The 21,684-nt window shown below is 49.3% G+C and overlaps 2 protein-coding genes across 2 annotated transcripts; both read left to right on the top strand.

The window, feature by feature from the left end:
• Positions 1-1,550: 1,550 nt before the first annotated feature.
• Positions 1,551-15,953, top strand: LOC120689369 (tyrosine decarboxylase-like). The gene is made up of 3 exons (XM_039971657.1): positions 1,551-1,935; positions 11,343-12,280; positions 15,354-15,953. Exons 1-3 carry the CDS (start codon positions 1,551-1,553, stop codon positions 15,951-15,953), a joined length of 1,923 nt encoding a protein of 640 aa, XP_039827591.1.
• A 632-nt stretch (positions 15,954-16,585) lies between these two features.
• Positions 16,586-21,219, top strand: LOC120691032 (uroporphyrinogen-III synthase, chloroplastic-like). Its single transcript, XM_039973985.1, has 10 exons — positions 16,586-16,830; positions 17,737-17,824; positions 18,049-18,115; positions 18,614-18,732; positions 18,850-18,945; positions 19,218-19,273; positions 19,813-19,898; positions 20,381-20,515; positions 20,660-20,711; positions 20,802-21,219. The coding sequence occupies exons 1-10, from the start codon at positions 16,648-16,650 to the stop codon at positions 20,823-20,825; spliced, it is 906 nt and encodes a 301-aa protein (XP_039829919.1). The 5' UTR covers positions 16,586-16,647; the 3' UTR covers positions 20,826-21,219.
• The last annotated feature ends 465 nt before the right edge of the window (positions 21,220-21,684 follow it).

Below are 21,684 nucleotides of genomic sequence, written 5' to 3'. Positions count from 1 at the left end.
GAAGGATGATTGACCTTTCTGGAGATGAAGATAGACAAAACTCCGTTCTCAGTGCATACCATTGATCTCAGTAATGCAAAGGTGCTGATTCGGCCGGATCAAGACGAAGGAGCAAAAGGCAAGAACGTGATCATTGGTGATGACAGACCGTTGACTGTTGATAACAAGATTCTAGCCAGGGAGGTGATTCAAGAGAAGACTCCTGATGGAAAGAAGAATCCGAGGATCATACTCAAACCTCACACGCTCGGGGGCAAGAGGGTTCTCCTTCAGGCGACCGGTCTGCTGCTCAGCTGAGACCGGTCAGACCGGTTTCTCCGACTAGTCAGACAGATCCTGACGGCCAGTCAGACCGCCCTGGTGGTCAGCCCCGGACATTCAAGCCGAAGCGTCCGGAAGTGGGTACATGGAAGACAAACCAACCAAAGGTGCAGGGCAAGATTGCAAATCAGAAGTCTACCTTTGGCCAACTGTTGAACAAGTACTCAAAGGCCGCTCGAAACGATCGGCCCATAAAAATGAGACTGAGGTCACCTCCGCGTCAAGGCGCACCTTCATCTCCTAGGGGAGAGTCAAGCAAGCGCAGGGGAGATGTGGTTACATTGTTCCCTCCTCAACAGATGCAGCCGATGTACGCTACGATGCCATGGGCTCCACCGGCGTCGGATTCTCAGTTTCCCGCGTGGGAGAATGGGGGATTTTGGATGCAATGCTATCCGATGCCATATCCACCACACTTCCAGGGGGAGGGAAGCTCCAGAGGACCTGTATTTGATAGGTTGAGGCTGTCGGTTCACGACCGATTGGGTCAGCACCAATCTGGTCAGGGGCAGACCCCCGGACTGGTCAGACTGGTCTACCCTGATCGGTCAGACCGGTCTCAGCAGAGGCCGGCCCAAGTTCGTCTAGTGCGCCAAGAATATCGTGTCAAAGAGAAGAAGGATGAACCAGTGTCAATGGAAGTTGATTCTGAGAAAGCTCCAGCTGCTAAGGTTGTGCAAGTTGAAGACGGGAAAGGAAAAGCTCAAAATGCACAAGAGAGACCGGTGATCGTTGAGAAACCGGTCAATGTTTCTCAGAAGCTTGTGTTGGCCAATGATCATGAGGCCAGCAGCAGCAACCTCAAGGACCAAGACAAGGAGAAGTACTTCCAGCCTAGATGGTGCCCACTGGGGTTGACTCACACTCAGAAGAGGAGGTTGCAGTGTCTTCGCCACCAAGAACAGAAGGAGAAGGAGGCGAAGAAGTTGAGGAATGAAATATTTGATGAGTGCAGACCAGGGTTCCCTCAAGGCAAGATATGGCGAGTCAAGACAGTTGATCAGCCCACAGGACCTGTCCGACCGCTCCAGCCGACCGGTCAGACCGGTGTCCCAGACCGGTCTGACCGCTCAGAGCAACCGGTCAGACCGATCGACCCTGAGCCTGAGCAGAAGGCCAAAGAGGTTGTCTCCGCTTCGGCTACTGGCGCATCAGAGGTTCCACCAGCTTCTCCAGCAGCAGAGGACGAGGAGTTGGTGGATTACGAGGCTTCTCCGGAACGCACAAACATGGAGATCAATGTTGTGCACTTTTCTGATGATTATTGGGCGATTCCGGAGGAGGAGACAACACATTTGGATTTTGGATCCCGTGAAACTATATTTCAAAAGCCCAAAGATTCGGATAACCACTTGAAGGCTCTCTACGTGAGGGGGCACATCAACGGGAAGCCAGTTTCTTGTATGCTTGTGGATAGTGGGGCAATTGTCAACTTGATGCCCTATTCACTCTACAAGAAGCTCGGCGGGACGGACGAAGAACTCATCAAGATGAACATGACGGTCCGCGGCGTTGGAAGAGGTGATCCCATTGGTGCCAAGGGGGTTGCTTCGATGGAGTTGACCGTTGGGAGCAAGACGGTTGCTACGGCGTTCTTCGTCTCCAATGTGCAAGGTAACTTCAACCTCATACTTGGACGCGATTGGATTCATGCCAATCAATGTGTACCATCTTCCTTGCACCAGTTTCTTATTCAGTGGATCAGCGATGAAGTTGAGGTTGTGCATGGTGATGCCTCTTCCTTCATTGGTACCGCCGATTCCGAGTTCGTTGGTGCACATGATAACATCAAGTGTTTATCGAGTCTAGACTTGACCGATTATGACTTGATCAATTGCACAAAGGAGGGGTTCATCTCTGCAGTCCTAAAGCCGATGGAGAATCGGCTACACTTAGTTTTATGATGCAGCAGCGCATCGAGCACTATCGGGACAAGGCGAACGATATGTGCGAGGCTATTGAAGACCAGGGCGACTTAGATAAGTTAGGCCAGGGTTTTACGTCGACTGATCCTTTAGAAAAGGTTGATATTGGAGATGGTTCTATTCCTAGGCCGACTTTTGTAAATGCAAACTTATCGGATGATTGTAAAGCTGATTTAATAAAGTTATTAAAAAAAATATGTCGATTGTTTTGCATGGGAATACTCTGAGATGCCTGGTTTGAGTTGTGGTTTGGTTGAGCATCGGCTACCGATTAAGGCCGGTTTTAGACCTTATAAGCAACCTTCTAGGCATTTTAATCTTGTTATGTATGACCGAATAAAAGAAGAACTTAATCGTTTATTAGATGCTGGATTTATTCGGTCTTGTCGTTATGTGGAGTGGATCTCTAATATTGTGCCCGTTGAGAAGAAAAATTCAGGCAAAATTAGAGTTTGCGTTGATTTTAGAGATCTTAATAAAGCTACTCTTAAAGATGAATATCCTATGCCTATAGCCGATATGTTGATCAATGAAGCTTCTGGACATCATGTTATCAGTTTTCTTGATGGTAATGCGGGTTATAATTAAATATTCATAGCCGAAGAAGATACGTCTAAAACAGCCTTTAGATGCCTTGGTTTTGTTGGTTTATTTGAGTGGATTGTTATGACTTTTGGATTAAAGAATGCTGGTGCTATTTATCAAAGAGCTATAAATTTAATCTTCCATGACTTGATTGGTATTATATTGGAAGTTTATATTGATGATATTGTGATCAAATCGGCCGGCTTGAGTCATCATTTGGCTGATTTGAGGCTTGCTCTTGAGAGAATGCGTCAGTATGGATTGAAGATGAATCCGCTCAAATGTGCTTTTGGTGCATCGGCTGGAAAGTTCTTGGGCTTCATTATTCATGAGAATGGCACAGAGATTGATCCAAAAAGAATTGAAGCCACGGAAAAGGTAGAGGCTCCTGCTTGCAAGAAAGACTTGCAAAAGTTTCTGGGCAAGGTGAATTATTTGAGAAGGTTTATATCTAATTTTTCCGGAAAGATAGATGCTTTTACTCCTATCTTCGGTTGAAGGACGAGGCTGAATTTACTTGGGGGCAAAACAGCAAGAGGCTTTTGAGAAGATCAAGAAGTATTTGTCTTCACCACCGGTTCTCAAGGCACCCAAGAGAGGTATCCCTTTCAGGCTTTATGTGGCTGCGGAAGACAAAGTAATTGGTGTTGTTTTGACTCAAGAAATCAAAGGAAATGAGTATGTTATCACGTATGTTGGCCGACGACTTATTGATGCAGAAACAAGATATACGTTTATTGAGAAATTGTGCTTATCATTATATTATACTTGTACCAAGTTGAGATATTATCTTTTATCAAGTACTTGCATAGTTACTTGTCAAGCCGATATTATTAAGCATATGCTACAAAAGCTGATTTTGAGTGGTAGAATAGGAAAGTGGGCTTATGCGCTTATTGAATATGATTTGGCCTATGAGTCTTTGAGAGCTATTAAAGGCCAAATTGTAGCGGATTTCATTGTTGAACATCAGATTAATGATGAGCATGATTTGAAAATCGGTTATATTACTTGCACACCATGGAAGTTGTTTTTTGATGGATCGGCTTGTGATGATGGACAAGGGATTGGTGCCGTTCTAATTTCTCCGAAGGGTATTATTTTTGAGTTCTCAAATCGATTGGAAGAAGAGCGCACGAATAACCAAGTTGAGTATGAAGCACTTCTATTTGGCTTGGAATTCTTGGAATCAATGGGCGTTAAACATGTGGAAGTTTATGGTGATTCGCTTCTAGTGGTGCCGCAAGTATCCAAAGTATGCCAATATTACAATGGTTCTTTAAATGCATATCTTGATAGATGCCTTGATATTATCTCTTGCTTTGATGAATTTGTAATCCGACATATTCCAAGAGATAGTAATCAGAAGGCGAATGCTCTGGCTCAGCAAGCATATGGCTACAATGTTACTAAGAAATATTTCGACATGAGAAAGCCGATGCGAGCAACAGCCGAGTTACTGGTTCTGGACGAACCGGTCAGACCGGCCGCTTCGACTGGTCTGACCGGTCTTGAGACCGGTCTGACTGGTCAGACTACTTAAAACAGCAAGTTGGCCGCCACTTCCAATTCTAAAGAAAAGGCCAAGGTTGCTGATTGGAGGGTGCCTATTGTGACATATTGATCGACGATGAGCTTTATCATCATGGTACGGAGAGGAATATTCGGCGTCTGGCATTTAAATACATCTTGATCGACGATGAGCTTTATCGTCGGACCGCCAAAGATGTTCTTCTCAAGTGCTTAGATTCTGATCAGGCCCGTGTTGCAATAGGGGAGGTTCATGAAGGCATCTATGATACACATCAATCAGCTCCTAAAATGAAGTGGTTACTTAGGAGAGCCGGTTTCTATTGGCCAACTATGATGGCGGATTGTTTCAGATATTATAAAGGGTGTGAGGAATGTCAGTGATTTGGTAATGTTCTATAACATCCCGAAAATTCACACAAATAAATTACTCGCAAAAAATATTTTTTCAATATCTTTTCGTCGCTGAGCTCGAATCATTTCAAATTCTTCTTCTGTCCGAGATCCCAATTCCTCTAAAACCTTCCTGACGTTTTCGCCGTCCGACACCGAAATCAATCGCCGCCCCATTTCCTCGTTCCGCGTGTCGCACTGCGTACCGCCCAACCGCCGCGCGTGCTCGACCGACCCCGCGGTCGCCGTCGCGAATCTCACCGACGCGCTTCTCTCTTTCTCTCTCTTTTTCTTTCTCTCTTTCTTTCTCTTTCTTCTCCCTTTTCTTTTTTCCTTTCCCTCCCTTCTCCTTCTTCCTTCTTCTCTCCCTGCCGCGCACGCGCTGCACACCGAGCAGAGCTCGGCAGCGCCGAGCCCCACCAGCCGGCCATCTCCAGCCCTCCCACTTGTGCTGCCCTGCTCGCCGTCCATCGCCTGTGCCACCGTACCCCCTTGCCGCCTCGTCGCTCGCGCTCACCATGGCACGAGCAGAGCTCGGCGACACCGAGCAGCCAGCCCCGCACGGCGCCCCCGCCCCGCCATTGGCCGCCGCCCCCTGCCACTTGCGCCGCCCCTCGGCCCACCTATCCTCTCGTCGTCGCCTCCGAGCGCCAGTGCGCCGCTCCACGACACCGAAGCCGCCCCCACAGCATTAATGGCCGCCGATCCCGTCGTCCGGCCGGCCACCGCGCGCGCCCTTCTCCCTCGCCTCGCCGGCCTATTAATAGGCGCTCCACCGAGCTCCCGCCCCCACGACCACCACCGCCGCCGCCGTAGCTCCGCCCCAGCCCGGCAACGCCGCCTCCACGCCCGCCCCTGCCTGCCACCGCCGGCCCTCGTGGCCAGACCTCCTCGCTGCCCCTCCGCCTGAGGTGAGGGCAAGGGTAGGACCCCTTCCACCTCCTCAAGCTCGTCTGCCGCCGCTAGCCCCCTCCCTCGCCTCGCAACGCCGCCACCAGAGCCGCTGCCGGCCACCTCCGCCTGGCGCCGTGGCGCTGCCTCCACAGGCCGCCACCGCCCAAATTAAGGAGGGGAATCGATCCACCACGGCCCCCTCTCCCTTTTCCCCTTCCTCCCGGGCGCCGCCGTGGCCCAGGGCCGCCGGCCATCGCCCCCTCCCCTCCTCTGTTTCACGGGAGGGAGGATGAAGAAGAAGGGCAGTTTTTCACAATACCCCCTTCCCTTTTTTGTATTCCTTAAAGAATCATCCCCCTCTCTCTAGTTCTCTTCTAAAGTAGCCCTTCCTATTTTTCCTTTTCGCAAATAAACCCTCCCCCACATAGAATTAATTCTAAATAAACCCCTACCCATTTTTAGAGTAGCCCGAATATTTTTTAAAATTCCAATCAAGCCCTTGCCATCCCAAAAATAATTACAAAGAAGCCCCTCTCTTATTTCTTTTAATGAATAAGCACCTCCACTATATAAAATATTTATGAGTAGGTCCCTGCCTAATTTCCAGAGTAGCCCAAACCTTTTACAAAATTCTAATCAAATCCTTTTTTCCAAAAGTATTTACAAATAGGCCCCTGGACCCCAGATTAGCCCCTAAACTTACCTTTAACTTATCATTTCATGCGCCAAAAATCCTCCGATTTCTCCGAAACTTTACCATGCCATTTCTAACATAATTTCGACCGTGCCATTAGAAAATCTTCCGAAAATATTCTTCCCACATCCATATCTTAACTTTTCCTGTTTCGAGCACAATGGAAAAACTTTTATTTCTTTTTCTTTATTGTGTGTTTGTTTGTGTGCGCCGTAGATCACGGTGTGAACGAGGAAGAACCCGTCGACGAGCAGTACTGCGAGCAAGAGTGCGAGGACCAGTACCACGACCTCGAACCTGAAGGACAGTACCTCGATCAAGACTTCCCGGAAGGCTTTGCGAACATCAAGTTCAATCTCATCCTTTGATGCATATTTTGTCCCAGTTTTATAAATGTTGACATTTCTTAGCGCAATCACTAGGAATGGTTAATCCATAGTAATAGTGCCAGAAATGTCTGTTGGCAGTCCTTAGTGCAATCACTAGAAATGAGGGTGCCGAACTCATTCTAGCAATTGCACCCAAGGGGTGCCACTCTCGTGGTATAATCAATACGATTACAGATGGATCCGCAAGTGCACGGATATACCGTTGTAGCATTTCACCCGGAGAGTAAGGGTATCGTCATTTATTTGTGTCCCAAAGGACGGCAGCGACAAAGGTATTGTACTCAACATTAACCATGATATTGTGCCTCAAGCAATAGGCAATACTCTAACAGGGGTAAGTACAGATAAAGAATAAGCAAGGGTAATGCGACACAGCACACATCCACACTCCAAGAGGAAGAAATAAAGGAGAGAAACTATAAAACAAAGGACTACTCTATCCTACTTCAAGTCAGCTGGAGCTTAGGCTAGGTTAGGTGTCCTAGTGCTTCTATCCAAAGCTGGGGTCATGTTCGATCATGGTTAGAACTGCAAGTGCCAGAAAAATGGGATAGCGGGGAGAAGGTCCCGTACCGGAGTACATCCAGTCCCGTTACCACTTTGCATGAACTCCTACACCGAACCCGAACGTCGGGGAGTACGCTAAATGCAACACTGCTGTTACGCTGGACGGACAGGGCTGTCACCACCTGCCGTCTACCCCAGTCACACCGTGGAGCATGGTCATATCCGAAGGATCCCGCATACCCGAGCACCACGCTCATGCATGAAGTCACTACTCTAGTGCCCAGGTCTCCCACCCTTCGGATGGACGAGTAAAACACTAGAGCAAGCCCGAAAGCACAACGAACCTCTATCCGTACCCGGATCATCTGGCCTAACCAAGACCGTAGCATAACTTATGAACGATCTAAGCATGGATTGATACACTATCAAGATAGTAAAGCAACAATGGCAAAACTCTATATTATGAATAGAAGTCTAACTAGTCAGATACAAAGCCATACCGGGAGCCGAGGATTGCTCAACGACTCCGAGGATGACTTGCTCGCTAAAGAAGAACTAGCCTAGCTCCACTACCTAGCTAAGAGAGCAAGAGAGAGGAGAGCCTACTTGGAGAGAATGGAATGAAGTGTGTTCGTGTGTGTGAGGGGTGAGAGGGGGCCCTATTTATACTAGTGGAGGTCGGTTCCCGCCAAATGCACACCTGGAAGGTAATCAGGAGACTTGGGGCCGACTCCTCCTCGAAATGCACCTGGACGGGAGGCCGGCCAGGTTCGGCCGACCCAGGGGGTCGGCCGGCCCCACCTGGCCGCCTCTCGTCCTTATCCTTCTCTGGTAGGCTGACATGTGGGCCCTGGTATCTTTCCTTGTATGCATTATGCGTGGCGTGCCTGTTTGCTCTGCTAGATGGGCCCTCCTTGTAAGTGGGTGACGCCGGACATGATATTCTGCGTAGTTGTAAAGCGTCTGCTGCGTGTTTTTGTCTTATTCCGCTCCTGCTCATCTGAAATGTACAAAACTCGAAAACAACTGTGGAGCAAGGTTAGTGATACAAATATGGGAGTAAGGCATGCAGTTTTCCTTTATTATTGAGTATAGTTGACGGGTGAAAATGGCACTTAAGCACCGTCAACAATAAACACAACCTATTGGCCTGTTTTACAAAATTGCATATGCTTTTACTGCTGAAACATGGTTGGATAGCCACCCCTTGACTTGTTATCACCATTCCTTGTCCACCTAGATTGATGTCTACATACAATTTGTTCTATGTGGATGTTAATCACCGCTAGAATTGCTTAGGACCTTATACTCGTTCTACGACACATCAAATATGATTATTTATAAAGAAAAATGTGTGAGTGTGTGGGAAGGGAAAAGGTGGATTTGTTGGAAAATAAATGAAAGATGTGTTCCGATGAGATGGATGGCATTTCTGTGTGAATTGCCAAAATGTGTGCTCGTACCTGTGTGATTGAATAAGGTTGGGACATATCCGTCTTGTCACCATTAAGGATCAAGTTGATGTGTCATCTTGCCTAACTCAACTATCGTGCAAACCACTCGACCATTATGTGTGGCAATGGCTTAGCATAAACCCCACTAGTTAGTCTGATAGCCATCAGGAGAGCTGAGAGCAACGGGTGATCAAGGAGAAGGGATAAGATCGTGGCGACTTATGCCCCGGCTAAACCTCGGTGAAAGGTCAGTGACCCCTTGGTGGATCCCGTGTTGGCTAGTCAGGTCTAGCAAAGGTGGGTAATGGCTTTGTTGGGATCTGCACCGACACTAAGGTGATCGTGCTGTGGTACCCCGCTTGTGGGTAAAGTTGCATACCTCTATAGAGTTAAAACCTATTCGAATAGCCGTGCCCACGGTACTGGGCGAGTTACGGTTTAGTCACACAACTAGTACTTCTTCTAGGAATGGTTGGGTTGGCGTGAGTTATTTTGGGAAAAGTGTCCGGTAGCTGTGCTGTGTGCTACGACAGATGAGGAGTCCGGTAGCAACTTTTAAAATCTTAGATCCTGTGTGGATCAACCCCACCAGCTATAAAAGAATTATTTTAAGAAAAACTCTATTTCGAAATAAACCCATGCATGAAAATTTACTTTCCGCAAATTAAACCCTATCCTTATCCTTGATTTATCTTGTGCATGTATTCTGTTTGTATCCTCTCCGTGGGTGCGGTTGGACTTGCTGAGTACGTTTGTACTCACCCTTGCTTAATTTTTACAGAGGAAGACCCAAACTTTATTTCCGAGGACGTTGAGTAGGGGTTCCGTTCTGCACCCAACCTTGCCTGTGGATAGGGTCACCCGCAGAAGCTCCGTATGACGCAAGACTCTGATGACCTCTTCGTAGTTAACGTTCTTGTTTGGTTTTTAGTTATTATCCTCGCGATAGTGGCGCTTCATTGCCCATTACCGTGTAGAGTTCTCCAGTGATATACCATCTGATGTAATAAATGTGTTATCAGCCTCCTGGGACTGATATTTATATCACATTTGAGTCACCTCTTATGAGGGGATGCTTCATGTTCAGTTAGTATATGCTGCGTTATTGCATCCTATTATCAAGCCATGGCCGTTCAGAGGTTGGGGATTGGATTTCATTGGTCAGATTAATCCCCTTTCTTCAAAAGGAAATCGCTTCGTGTTGGTTGCTACGGTTTACTTTACTAAGTGGACCGAATCGGTTCCTTTGAAGAATATGACACACCGAGAGGTAATTGAGTTTATTACAGAGCATATTATTCATAGATTCCTTATTCCCCAAACTTTGACGACGGATCAAGATTCATCTTTTATATCAAAAGAGCTACGTGATTTTGCCGAATCTTACAAGATTAAGATACTCAATTCATCTCTATACTATACTCAGGCCAATGGTCAGGCCGAGTCTAGTAATAAGATCTTGATAAAGCTCATCAAGAAGAAGATAGAAAAAAATCCCAGGAGGTGGCATGAGGTATTATCTGAAGCATTGTGGGCTCATCGTATATCTAGACATGGTGCTACTAAAGTTACTCCTTTTGAGCTTGTTTATGGTCAAGAGGCCGTTTTGCCCCCATTGAGGTGAATCTGGATGCTTATAGATTGGCTAAACAAAATGACCTTTCTGCTATTGATTACTATGACTTGATGATGGACAATATTGATTAAGTAAGTGACAAGCGGATGCAAGCTTTGAAAGAGATTGAGAAGGACAAGCTTCGGGTGGCTAGAACTTACAACAAGAAGGTAAAAGCAAAATCTTTTCAGGTTGGTGAGCTGGTTTGGAAGACAATATTGCCTCTTGGGACAAAGAGTAATAAGTTCGGCAAGTGGTCGCTAAGTTGGGAAGGACCGTACAAGATCATCAAGGTTATCTTCGGGAATTCTTATATGGTGGAGAAGATGCAAGAAGAGCGTCTTCCAAGGGCTCTTAATGGAAGGTACTTGAAGAAATACTACCCCAGCGTGTGGCAAGACGCTTGAAGAGGAAGACGGCCGGTATAGAATATCGCCCTTAGCATTATTTTTAGCCTTGTACTTTCTATTCAAATTCATGTAAATAGGCTAGTTTCTGGTACTTGCTTTTTGGCTTGCAAAGCTCACCAAAAAGGCAGGGGGGCATATATTGGAGGCTAAAATTGGCAACACCGAGGCCAACCGGTCTGAGCGGTTGGGCCGACCGGTCAGACCGGTCAGGACCTGTGCAGTCCGAGTAGAGTTAGAGTTTGTATTATGGAATCCATTTGTAACTCAATTTGGAAGGGTACGTCTTCCCCGGCCAATAAATATAAAGGTCACGGTCGATTGAGGTCCTTCTACCCAATCGAATCAATCAATTTACAATTTTCCTATTTTTCTCCAAACCCTAACTTTTCCAATCTCGTGCTGTTCTTTGCTCGTTTCTACGGCGTTCAAGGGTGTCTTGGATGGCCTTCCGACCTCAAGATAACCCTAGATCTTCGAGCTTTGACAGGGTCCCTCCCGAGCTTGGGGTTCTAGGTCTTCGCGAAGCTTTCTGTGCCCAACCAGTCTGACCGGTTGGCGCGACCGGTCTGACTGGTCGCCGGCGAGCTTCGTCCGGTTGCGATCGTTGCGATCCTGTGTGTTCTAGCACTTATGTGTTGGCCAATTCTGCGTCAACACCCTGACGAGTTCCGGCGGCAGGGCCACCAGTTCATCGACTTCATCGCCGACTACTATGCCCGCATGGGCGACTACCCCGTGCACCCCACCAGTGTCCACCCCGGCTTCCTGCGCCGCCAGCTCCCCGCGGACGCGCCGGCGCAGCCGGATTCTGACGCGTTCGGCGCGGCGCTGCGGGACGTCCGCGACCTCATCCTGCCCGGCCTCACGCACTGGCAGAGCCCTCGCCACCTGGTGCACTTCCCGGTGTCCAGCAGCACCGTCGCTGCCCTCGGCGAGGCCCTCACGGCCGGCATCAACGTCGTCCCCTTCACGTGGGCTGCCACGCCAGCTGTCACGGAGCTTGAGAAGGTCGTCGTCAACTGGCTCGCCAAGGCGCTCCACTTGCCCGAGACCCTCATGTTCTGCGGCGGCGGTAGAGGCACGCTTCTCGGCACCACATGTGAGGTCATCCTCTGCACCCTCGTCACTACGCGGGACTCCAAGCTCGCCGCCATTGGCAGCAGGAGGATCGGCGACCCCGTCGTCTACTGCTCCGATCAGACCCACTTCGCCTTCCGCAAGGCCGCGCACATCGCCGGCATCCACCGCGACAACTACCGTGAGGTCGCGACGCTCCGCCACGACATGTTTGCGCTCTCGCCAGCCGCGCTGCGTGCCACCATGCAAGCCGACGTGGACGCCGGGCTGGTCCCGCTCTTCCTCTACGCGACGGTGGGGACCACCCAGACCACCGCCGTGGACCCCGTTGGCGAGCTCCGCGCCGTCACGGCGGCGCACGGCGCCTGGGTCCACATGGACGTGGTCTACGCCGGATCGGCACTCGTCTGCCCGGAGTTCCGGCACCTGATCGACGGCGCCAAGACCGTGGACTCGTTCAGCATGAACGTCCATAAGTGGCTCCTTGTCAGCCCAAAACTGGGAGAGTTGGCCCAACCGGGCGCACACCCTGAAGGAAGTCCTTCTGCACCCCAAAAGCTAGCCCAAGATTGAGAGACTCCCTCCACTTTTATGTTGGTTCAACTCTCTCCCACAGTCAATGTGGGACTAATCCCAACAATCTCCCCCGTCACACATTGGTGTCCCTTAGCACTGACCGGGCCCACAGCACAATCCACCAGTGACCGGCTCCACACACGAGCACATATGAGCCTCACACCCGCGGTCCACCACTGACCGGCTTGACACACGAGCACACACAGGCTTCACACCCACGGTTCACTGGGCTTCGGGCCTACACCACCCAAGTGTGCACAGGCACAGGAGATTGCGGACCCAGTTCTGATACCAATTGTTAGAACTCCCCGATCGCCACCGCGAACGGCGAACAGAGCTCCGCCGGGGGGGGGGGTCGACGGTGAACTCACACCTCCGGCGATCCCCGGCCAGGAACTTGATGCGCAGCCTACGCACTTCGTCTCCCTCTAGCTCACCTACTCACTAGCCTCATGAATTGGTCACCACACTACGCGAATTTGGGCTGGCGAGTTGGGGAAGATGAACAGTACCGCGGGACGAGTTTGCGCTCTAACGCACGGCGCCGGACGCCGCTCTCCAATTCAACTCGCTGGCATCACAGGGGGTTACATGGAGGCTTTATAGCCTGGCGGACGCGCCCACTACACACGCGCTGCACTTCCTACGCCGATCGACCCACTCGCTCCGCACACGACGCCATGGACGCGCTCGCACGCACGCGACGTGGACTGGAGATCCTCCGGTCGAGGCGGAGACTATAACAGACTCAACGACCTCTGTCCTGCTCGCCCGGACGAGCTCCCCCTAAACGCGACTCCACGATCACGATCGCACACATACGATCGCGATCCACACACCGCAACGACCGCGTGCACGCACACGTAGCCGTGCTTGGCGCCCCGCGTGCACACACGCACTGCGCCACGCACACTACACACGACGCCCGCACACACGCGCGTCACGCACACACACACATCCCAGCCACACACACACGTGTGCTGGGTTTATTCCTAACAATCTCCCCCTAAACCCAGCGCCGCCAACGCCGGATCTTCAGAGCAATGCCGGCTCGTCGTCGACCTCCGCCGTGGCCTCCATGACGACCTCCTTCTTTGGCTTGCGGCAATCACGGGCGAAATGCCCACGGACACCACAATTGAAGCACTTGTCGATGCCCGACATCGCCTTGCGTCGTGCACTCCACTCCTCCTCCGTGAGCAGGAGCCGCTCGCCGTCGACTTGGCCGCCTGACGAGCTTTGTCCGCCGGAGAGCTGAGCGCGCCGCCTTGACCGCTCGTCCAACGCCTTGAGTCGCCCAAGTGCCTCCTCGAACGGCATGACCGCGACATCGCAAAACTGCTCGATGCCCGCGACCGCCGGGTATAGCCGGTTGGGCACCGAGTCGAGCAACTTCTTGACCATGCCCGCATCGTCCAGCGTGGACCCGAGGCTGGCGAACCGCGCGGCCATGGCGCTGATCTTCCCCGCGAACTCGTCCAACGCATCGCCGTCCGCCATGATCAGGGAGTCGAACTCCCCCTTGAGCATGGCAAGGCGCGCCATCCGCGATCCGCACCGACGAACCGCATCTTGAGCGCCTCCCACACTTCTCTCGCCGTCGGCTTGGTCGACACTCGCATCAAAATATTCTCTGGCAGAGCTTGGAGGAAATGGGCCCGTGCCGCCTTGTTCTTGCGCACGTCCACCTCCTCGCCGTCCGCCGGTGCCACCGCCTCCCAGAGCCCATGCGCATCAAGGATCGCCTCCACCTTGATCGCCCATGCAGTATAGCTCGACGGCGCCAACACCGGATAGCTGACGGAGCTCGACATCGCGACCCGCTCCACGATGCGCTCTAACACGACGTCACGGGTCCGCACCCTCTGCGGCGGAGAGCGACCGTGACGACGGAGCGGCGACAACGAGCGCTCCGGTGGCATCGACATGGTGCCTGGACCTCGCCGGCTCTGATGCCAATTGTCAGCCCAAAACCAGGAGAGTTGGCTCAACCGGGCGCACACCCTGAAGGAAGTCCTTTTGCACCCCAAAAGCTAGCCCAAGAGGTGAGAGACTCCCCCCCACTTTTATGTTGGTTCAACTCTCCCCCCACAATCAATGTGGGACTAATCCCAACAATCTCCCCCGTCACACATTGTGTCCCTTAGCACTGACCAGGCCCACACCACAGTCCACCAGTGACCGACTCCACACACGAGCACATATGAGCCTCACACCCGCGGTCCACCACTGACCGGCTCGACACACGAGCACACACGGGCCTCACACCCACGGGTCCACTGGGCTTCGGGCCTACACCACCCAAGTGTGCACGGGCACAGGAGATTGCGGACCCAGCTCTGATACTAATTGTCGGCCCAAAACCAGGAGAGTTGGCCCAACCGGGCGCACACCCGGAGGAAGTCCTGCTACACCCCAAAACTAGCCCAAGAGGTGAGAGACTCTCCCCCACTTTTATGTTGGTTCAACTCCCCTGCCCCCCACAATCAGTGTGGGACTAATCCCAACACGGATCGCGTGCGGACGGCGCGCCTTGCCACGCTCAAGGGGGAGTTCGACTCCCTGATCATGGCGGACGGCGATGCGTTGGATGAGTTCGCGGGGAAGATCAGCGCCATGGCCGCGCGGTTCGCTAGCCTCGGGTCCACGCTGGACGATGCGGGCATGGTCAAGAAGTTGCTCGACTCGGTGCCCCACCGGCTATATCCGGCGGTCGCGGGCATCGAGCAGTTCTGCGATGTCGTGGTCATGCCGTTCGAGGAGGCGCTTGGGCGGCTCAAGGTGTTTGACGAGCCGCGCGCTCAGCTCTCCGGCGGACAAGGCTCGTCAGGCAGCCAAGTCGACGGCGGGCGGCTCCTGCTCACGGAGGAGTGGAGTGCGCGGCGCAAGGCGAAGTCAGGCATCGGCAAGTGCTTCAATTGCGGTGTCCGTGGACATTTCGCCCGTAATTGCCGCAAGCCAAAGAAGGAGGTCGTCATGGCAGCCACGGCGGCTCCTCGCCAACACCGACTGCTGCGCGCTGTGGGTGAGAACGCCGTCGCTGCTGGTGGCGGCGCTCGGCACGGAGCAGGAGTACATCCTCAGGGGCGGCGCGGCGGCGGAGGGGCACGACGACGTCGTGGACTACAAGGACTGCTCCGTCACGCTGACGCGGCGGTTCCGCGCGCTCAAGATGTGGCTCGTGCTCCGCTGCTACGGCGTCGAGGGCCTGCGCGGCCACGTCCGCGCCCACGTGCGCATGGCCGCGTCGTTCGAGAGCATGGTGGAGGCCGACGCGCGGTTCGAGGTGACGGCGACGAGGCGGTTCGCGCTGGTGTGCTTCCGGCTCCGGTTGCCGGAGGAGGAGAAGCTGGGCGGCGAGAAGGCGGCGGACAACGAGCACAACCGGAGGCTCCTCGAGGAGGTGAACGCGGCCGGCTCCGGGCCGTACATGAGCTCCGCCATGGTGGGTGGCATCTACATGCTCAGGTGCGCCGTCGGGAGCACGCTGACGGAGGAGCGGCACGTCAACGAGGCGTGGAACGTCGTGCAGGATCGAGCTGCTTCCCTCCGTAAAATGGAAAACACGTGCACAATAACCTAGCTTGGACTGGCTGTGCACGATTGATTACGCGTTTGGTGCAAGCGACCATGGTCATCTCCTCTTCTTTTCGTTGACGTCCAGTGTCATAAAATCTATGGTAATGAGGATTATTAAGGTTTGAGGCCCTGTTTAGTTCCCAAAAAATTTTGTACAGTATCCGTCACATCGAATCTTCGGACACATGCATGAAATATTAAATGCAGTTGAAAAAAATAATTAATTACACAGTCTAACTGATTAGCATGAGCTGAATCTTTTAAGCCTAATTAGTCCATAATTAGATATTATTTGTCAAGTAACAACGAAATGTGCTACAGTACCAAAACCCAAACTTTTTCACCAACTAAACACACTCTGAATAGAAAAACTAACTGCCATATTTCGCTACGTTAATTGAGGAGCAAACCTTTTTTTTATCAGAATTGAGCAAACCTGAGTGTGTTTCTCAAAGAAAAATAAAAGAAGAGAAGCACACGTTTCACGGCCCACAAATAGACAACCACCATATTCAGCCCAAACAACCCGCCCAACACCGAGTGAAGCGGGCTGTGGCCGCAGAACCGCAGGCCCAGGTGTGGGGGAATGGCGTGGGGCCCATTTCCAGAGCGTCTTCCTCTCCCTCCAATCCATTTCCCTCGCCAGTCGCCATCGCCACCCACAGCCCACAGGGCCACAAGCTCCTGGCGGCCAGGCCATGGCCTTCTCTTCTTCGCTGGCGTTCCCCTTCCCTTCCCCGCCTTCTGGAACCTTCCAAACCCGATCCGCAGGAAGGCTCCGGACTGGCGCCACCGAGAGATTCCTGGAGCGCTCCTCGCCCCCGCCAGACGTCGTGGTGACACGCGAGCGGGGAAAGAACGCCAAGCTCATCGCCGCGCTGGTGAGTCCCCTAGTGGGTACTTCTCCCGTTGTGCTTTAGTGTTGAAATCAGTGGTTAGACAATGAACATCTTGGATGTTGATGCTGTGCTGTCCTTGCTGTGACTTTAGGCGGTGGACTACATACATATGACTGGCTACGGAAAATTGAAGTATTGCAGATTAATTACCTTTCTAGTCATGATAGGCATGCGGCCTTTTGTTCTAGTTTTGGGAGTCCTACTGATTTCCTTCACGGGAGAGTTAACCTGGGGCGTGATATGGAGGACCTCAAGGCCAAATTTGCACAGTAGTATGTTGAATGCTAATGGACCTGGCTACTTCTCCATTCTTCTGAAACTGCAATTACGAGTTCAGATTCAGTGGGCATTTCCACTTCTCTGTGATTTCAAATTTTACGGCTCCATCTAGCTAGTCCTTGACTCTTTTTAGAAAGTGTCTTCCATGTTAGTCCTTGGATCTTCAATTCTTTAATATGGAACCTGGTGTCAATACTGCATTGTCAATTTTGATCAATTTGGTTTCAAATGGTATGAAGCTACCATAGGGAAGTTGGCAAAATCACCAATTATGATGCTTACCAGCCATAGTTCAACCTTTTGGCGCCCACAAACTTTCAAAGATGCCAGGGCAAAATAAAATAGAATAAAATTCTTCAGAGACTTGAACCATGGCCCTTAATGAAGAGAATATACATGGGAGTTTGCTGAAAATTTCTCAAAGTGATTTGAATCATGAATCTACTTAGTTTTCCGAAGTCAGCTTGTGGGATAACCATGTAAAATCGTAGTACAGAAGTTTGATATCTTCTAAATTACTGCTGATCTCCGTATGTTCAGAAATAAATCTTAGTTATTCTGCTGATCGCTGCCTAGCATTTACATCAATTTTCTTATTGGGTTCTGTAGGAAAAACACAATATACAGTCTCTGGAACTTCCTCTTATTAAGCATGTTGATGGCCCTGATACAGATAGGCTTCCAGAAGTCTTAAGTAGTAAGTGTTAGTCTTTGTTTTGTCACTGCGTACACTATCCACTTGCTCAATTTCATTTTCAGAGTTTCACTCTTTGGAAACACAGCACTTAACATATTCATTATTTCCTCTTAGCCTCAGATATTATAGTAGTTCATATTATGATATTCTCTTCTTAATACTAGCTCTAAAAGACTGTATTTGGGAAGTTATGGTTTAGTCTCTACGGTATTCTGTGTTTACAGATGACAAGTTTGACTGGATTGCTATAACCTCTCCTGAGGCAGCTGCAGTGTTCCTTCGCGGATGGAAGTAAGCTTCAAACATATTGAAGTAATGTGCTCAATGTTGCTGTATAAGTAGTAGTTATGCCTCAATTTATGCTTCATTCCTTGTAACTTGTCATTACAAATATTGTGTCAATATTTCATTGGCTAACAGACTACTCCCTCCGTCCCTAAATAACTTTCGTTCTCGCTTCCCGAGAAATGTTTTTGATTAATTTTATATAAAAAATTATTAATATTTATGATACATAATTAATACCATTAGATAGATCTTTTAATCTAGTTTTTTAATAAATTTATTTGGAGATACAAATGTTGCACATATTTTCTACAAATCGAGTCAAACTTGTGGCACGCACACCCAAACGACAAATAATAAGGGACAAAGGGAGTACATCGTATATCTGTTCTCTATAGTTCTAAAGACTTAATTACTTAATTTCAAATAATTGTTGCGTCCCCAGATCAAACATAATCGAAGGCTATCATTTTTTACGCAAGCTACACAATAATTCAATTCCAGGGCTGCTGGAAGTCCTAAGGTGCGAGTAGCGGTTGTTGGAGCAGGAACTGCAAGGGTTTTTGATGAAGTATCACAGTCTGATGATCAATCCCTTGAGGTTGCATTTTCACCTTCGAAAGGTATCTTATCTTGTTGTTTCTATGATATCCTTTCTACTTGTATATTTTCTAAGACTAATGCTCTTTTGTTCATCCTGAATTAGTTATTAGCTTTAATGAATTTTCCTTGTTCATCAGCTATGGGTAAAGTCTTAGCCTCAGAGCTACCCAGGGTCAGTGAGAGCACATGTAAAGTGTTGTATCCTGCATCTGCAAAGGCTAGTCGTGAAATTCGTGAGTCAGTTTTCTGTTTACAATTAGAATCTTCTTGCTATTTTCTTCTGCTTTCACTAAGGCCACATGTTTCTCACATTTACTGTGTCGGTTTCTTCATGATGTTGCATATTGATTTTGATCCAGTCAATTTTCTGTTCTCTAGTTGAACTTTATGGTTATGAGCTCTTAACTGGGCGTATGTGATCTATGGACTTGATTTAACCATTTATTTTTTTATTCAGGAACTGTATACATTATCTGCATTTACGTGTTTTTTTTTTGTAATGCAGAAGAGGGGCTATCAGATCGAGGATTTCATGTGACAAGACTGAATACATATACAACCGTAATTTTTTCACTTGTGTGGGATGAACTTTTTTCATTTACCTTTCTAACATTCACCTCGTGTCTCACCACATGCACAGACAAGTCTTTCTGCATCTTGTTGAGAGCTTATTCTTGTGGTTTGTGGTACCTGTTTTTAGCATGAAACTTTTTTGTTGCTGTTGAGAATTTGCCATATCAACTTCATTTGTGCTTAAGCTGAACATTTACAACAATGTAAGCTGAACTATTGTTGATTGTCTATTTATTTCTTGTAGGTTAAAATTTTAGTTAGCTGTTGAACTCAATGCTACTCTTGCTCAACTGTTCACTCTGCATATGCTTAATCCCATGGACTCCAGACCTGATATATGCATGTTTAGCTTTCTTTACTCGATAGTGTTATTTACTTTTGTACTGTCGCTTGCATCACCAGAGTAGAGACTTGCACTGTAAGAACCAGAACATAATTAGCATCACTTTTATATCACTTTTTAACAGTTCTTGTGATTGGATTTTGGATCTCTGTTAATATTATGAAGGTGTTGTGTATGCATGCAGGTACCTGTTGAAGATATCGAACCACTAACTTTGAAGCTTGCTATTTCAGCTCCTGTTGTTGCAGTAGCTTCTCCTTCTGCACTGAAGTAACTATAACTAGCACATTTGGATAATCTTTATCACAAACCATTTTTGTGAATTGTTCAAAGTAAAGCTGTTGTTGAACTCTGTTCTCAAGGCGTCGCCTAGGCGACGCCTAGGCGTCCATGCGCCGTCCACCGATTTGCGCCTTGCTCGCCTAGGCGCCCGCCTTGCTCGCCTAGGCGTCCAGCCGCCCCACCTTGCTAGGCGTCCGCCTTACCGCCTTGAGAACAGAGTTGTTGAATTGATCATGAGATACTAACATTTAAACATCAAGTACTTTGGGGAAGCTCAGTTTAACCCTTATAAAAGGATGCCATGCTAATTAGCCAATATACATAAAGTAGAAAGTTGAAATATGATATTTGCCTGGATTGACTTTCCTTGAATCGTCAGTCTCTCTATATTAATTCCATTTTATTACAGTTTGTTGTTATGTGTCGTTCAATTATTCAGTCTTCTTGTTTTTGTTATCATTGCGATGCAGAGCTTGGTTAAAGCTGGTTTCAAAAGTCGATTGTTGGAATAACTACATCGCTTGCATCGGTGAGACCACTGGCTCTGCAGCAAAGAAATTGGGTCTGAAGAGCATATATTATCCAACAACCCCTGGACTTGAAGGGTATGCACACATCATGTTGGCCTTTGAGTAACATTATCCAATTACCACGTACATGTCAGGGATGTTGAACATTGGGAACTGGTGTTGTCATCATACATGGTGCAGCCCTTGATTACTGCTTAGTCCATACGTATGACTTGACAGGTGGGTTGAAAGCGTTCTTGAGGCGCTCAGAGTCCACAGGCAATTAAAAGAGGTTCTTCTCTAATCCTTGCGTTCAATTCAACACCTGTATCCTGACTTTCCTTGGTTTCTTCCGTCATAGCCTTACCTGTTTCTGCTTTAGGGCCCAAATGTTGAACACGGGTAGCCCCTTGTGCCGGATGACGCAGCTTGTTGACGTCGGTGGCCGGCTGCAGACTCAGAAATTCTTTGCTTCTTTGACCTTAAATCACGCCTGGTGTTGTTTTATCAGCGTGTCCTGTGCATCGTCGCGGTCGCGTGACAAGTGCTGTGGACCGGTGTGGTGCAGATTTCCTGGGCCGAATGGGCCTCAACTTGGCTCAGCTCGCTCGATGATGCATTGGCTTTCTTGTACTAGCCCAGTAGCTTGTTTCCCGGGCCGAAAGGCCCATTTCTGTACTTGCAATTTCTTTTTCCTGAGTAGCGAGGACTGAGGAGCACTTGTTTACACCATATTGACATTTTGTAAATTTGTAATTGCATCAGTCCTTTTCATTGAGGTTTGAGGAGGTTAGCAGTGCCGTCTTTGTTTGGCAAATTGCATCTTGTCGTCACGCTAAGTGCAGCTCCGTTGTACTTGTGGGTTGGAGCAATGATAGGAGATTCTGGATACCGCGAGGCTACGGAATCTCCGCCCGGCGACCTCACCCCAAGATTCCCTCTCGCCTTTGAATTTTACACGAGGACGCCAATCATAGCCTGCAAGAAAACCCTGTATTATGAAATTGCTAGCCCGCACGTTAGCGACACCTCCCCGCGCTAAGCATAGCGATACTTAACTACCTATCTCACGCTACATGTTTTTTTTTTCATTTTACCCTTTGTAGATCCGGCACAAACGGATGGCGTCAGCGTCACGAGTTACTGCAAAGTCTACTGTACATTTATTTTCCACTGCAGCTGGTTAGTTAGCGGCCTCATTGTCATTGGTGGCAGAAATTTCCGAGTCCAACAACGAAACCGATCGTCATCAAAGTTTCTGTCAG

Source organism: Panicum virgatum, chromosome 9N (assembly GCF_016808335.1).
Source record: "Panicum virgatum strain AP13 chromosome 9N, P.virgatum_v5, whole genome shotgun sequence".
NCBI lineage: Eukaryota > Viridiplantae > Streptophyta > Magnoliopsida > Poales > Poaceae > Panicum > Panicum virgatum.
This window is presented reverse-complemented; position numbering and strand designations above follow the sequence as displayed.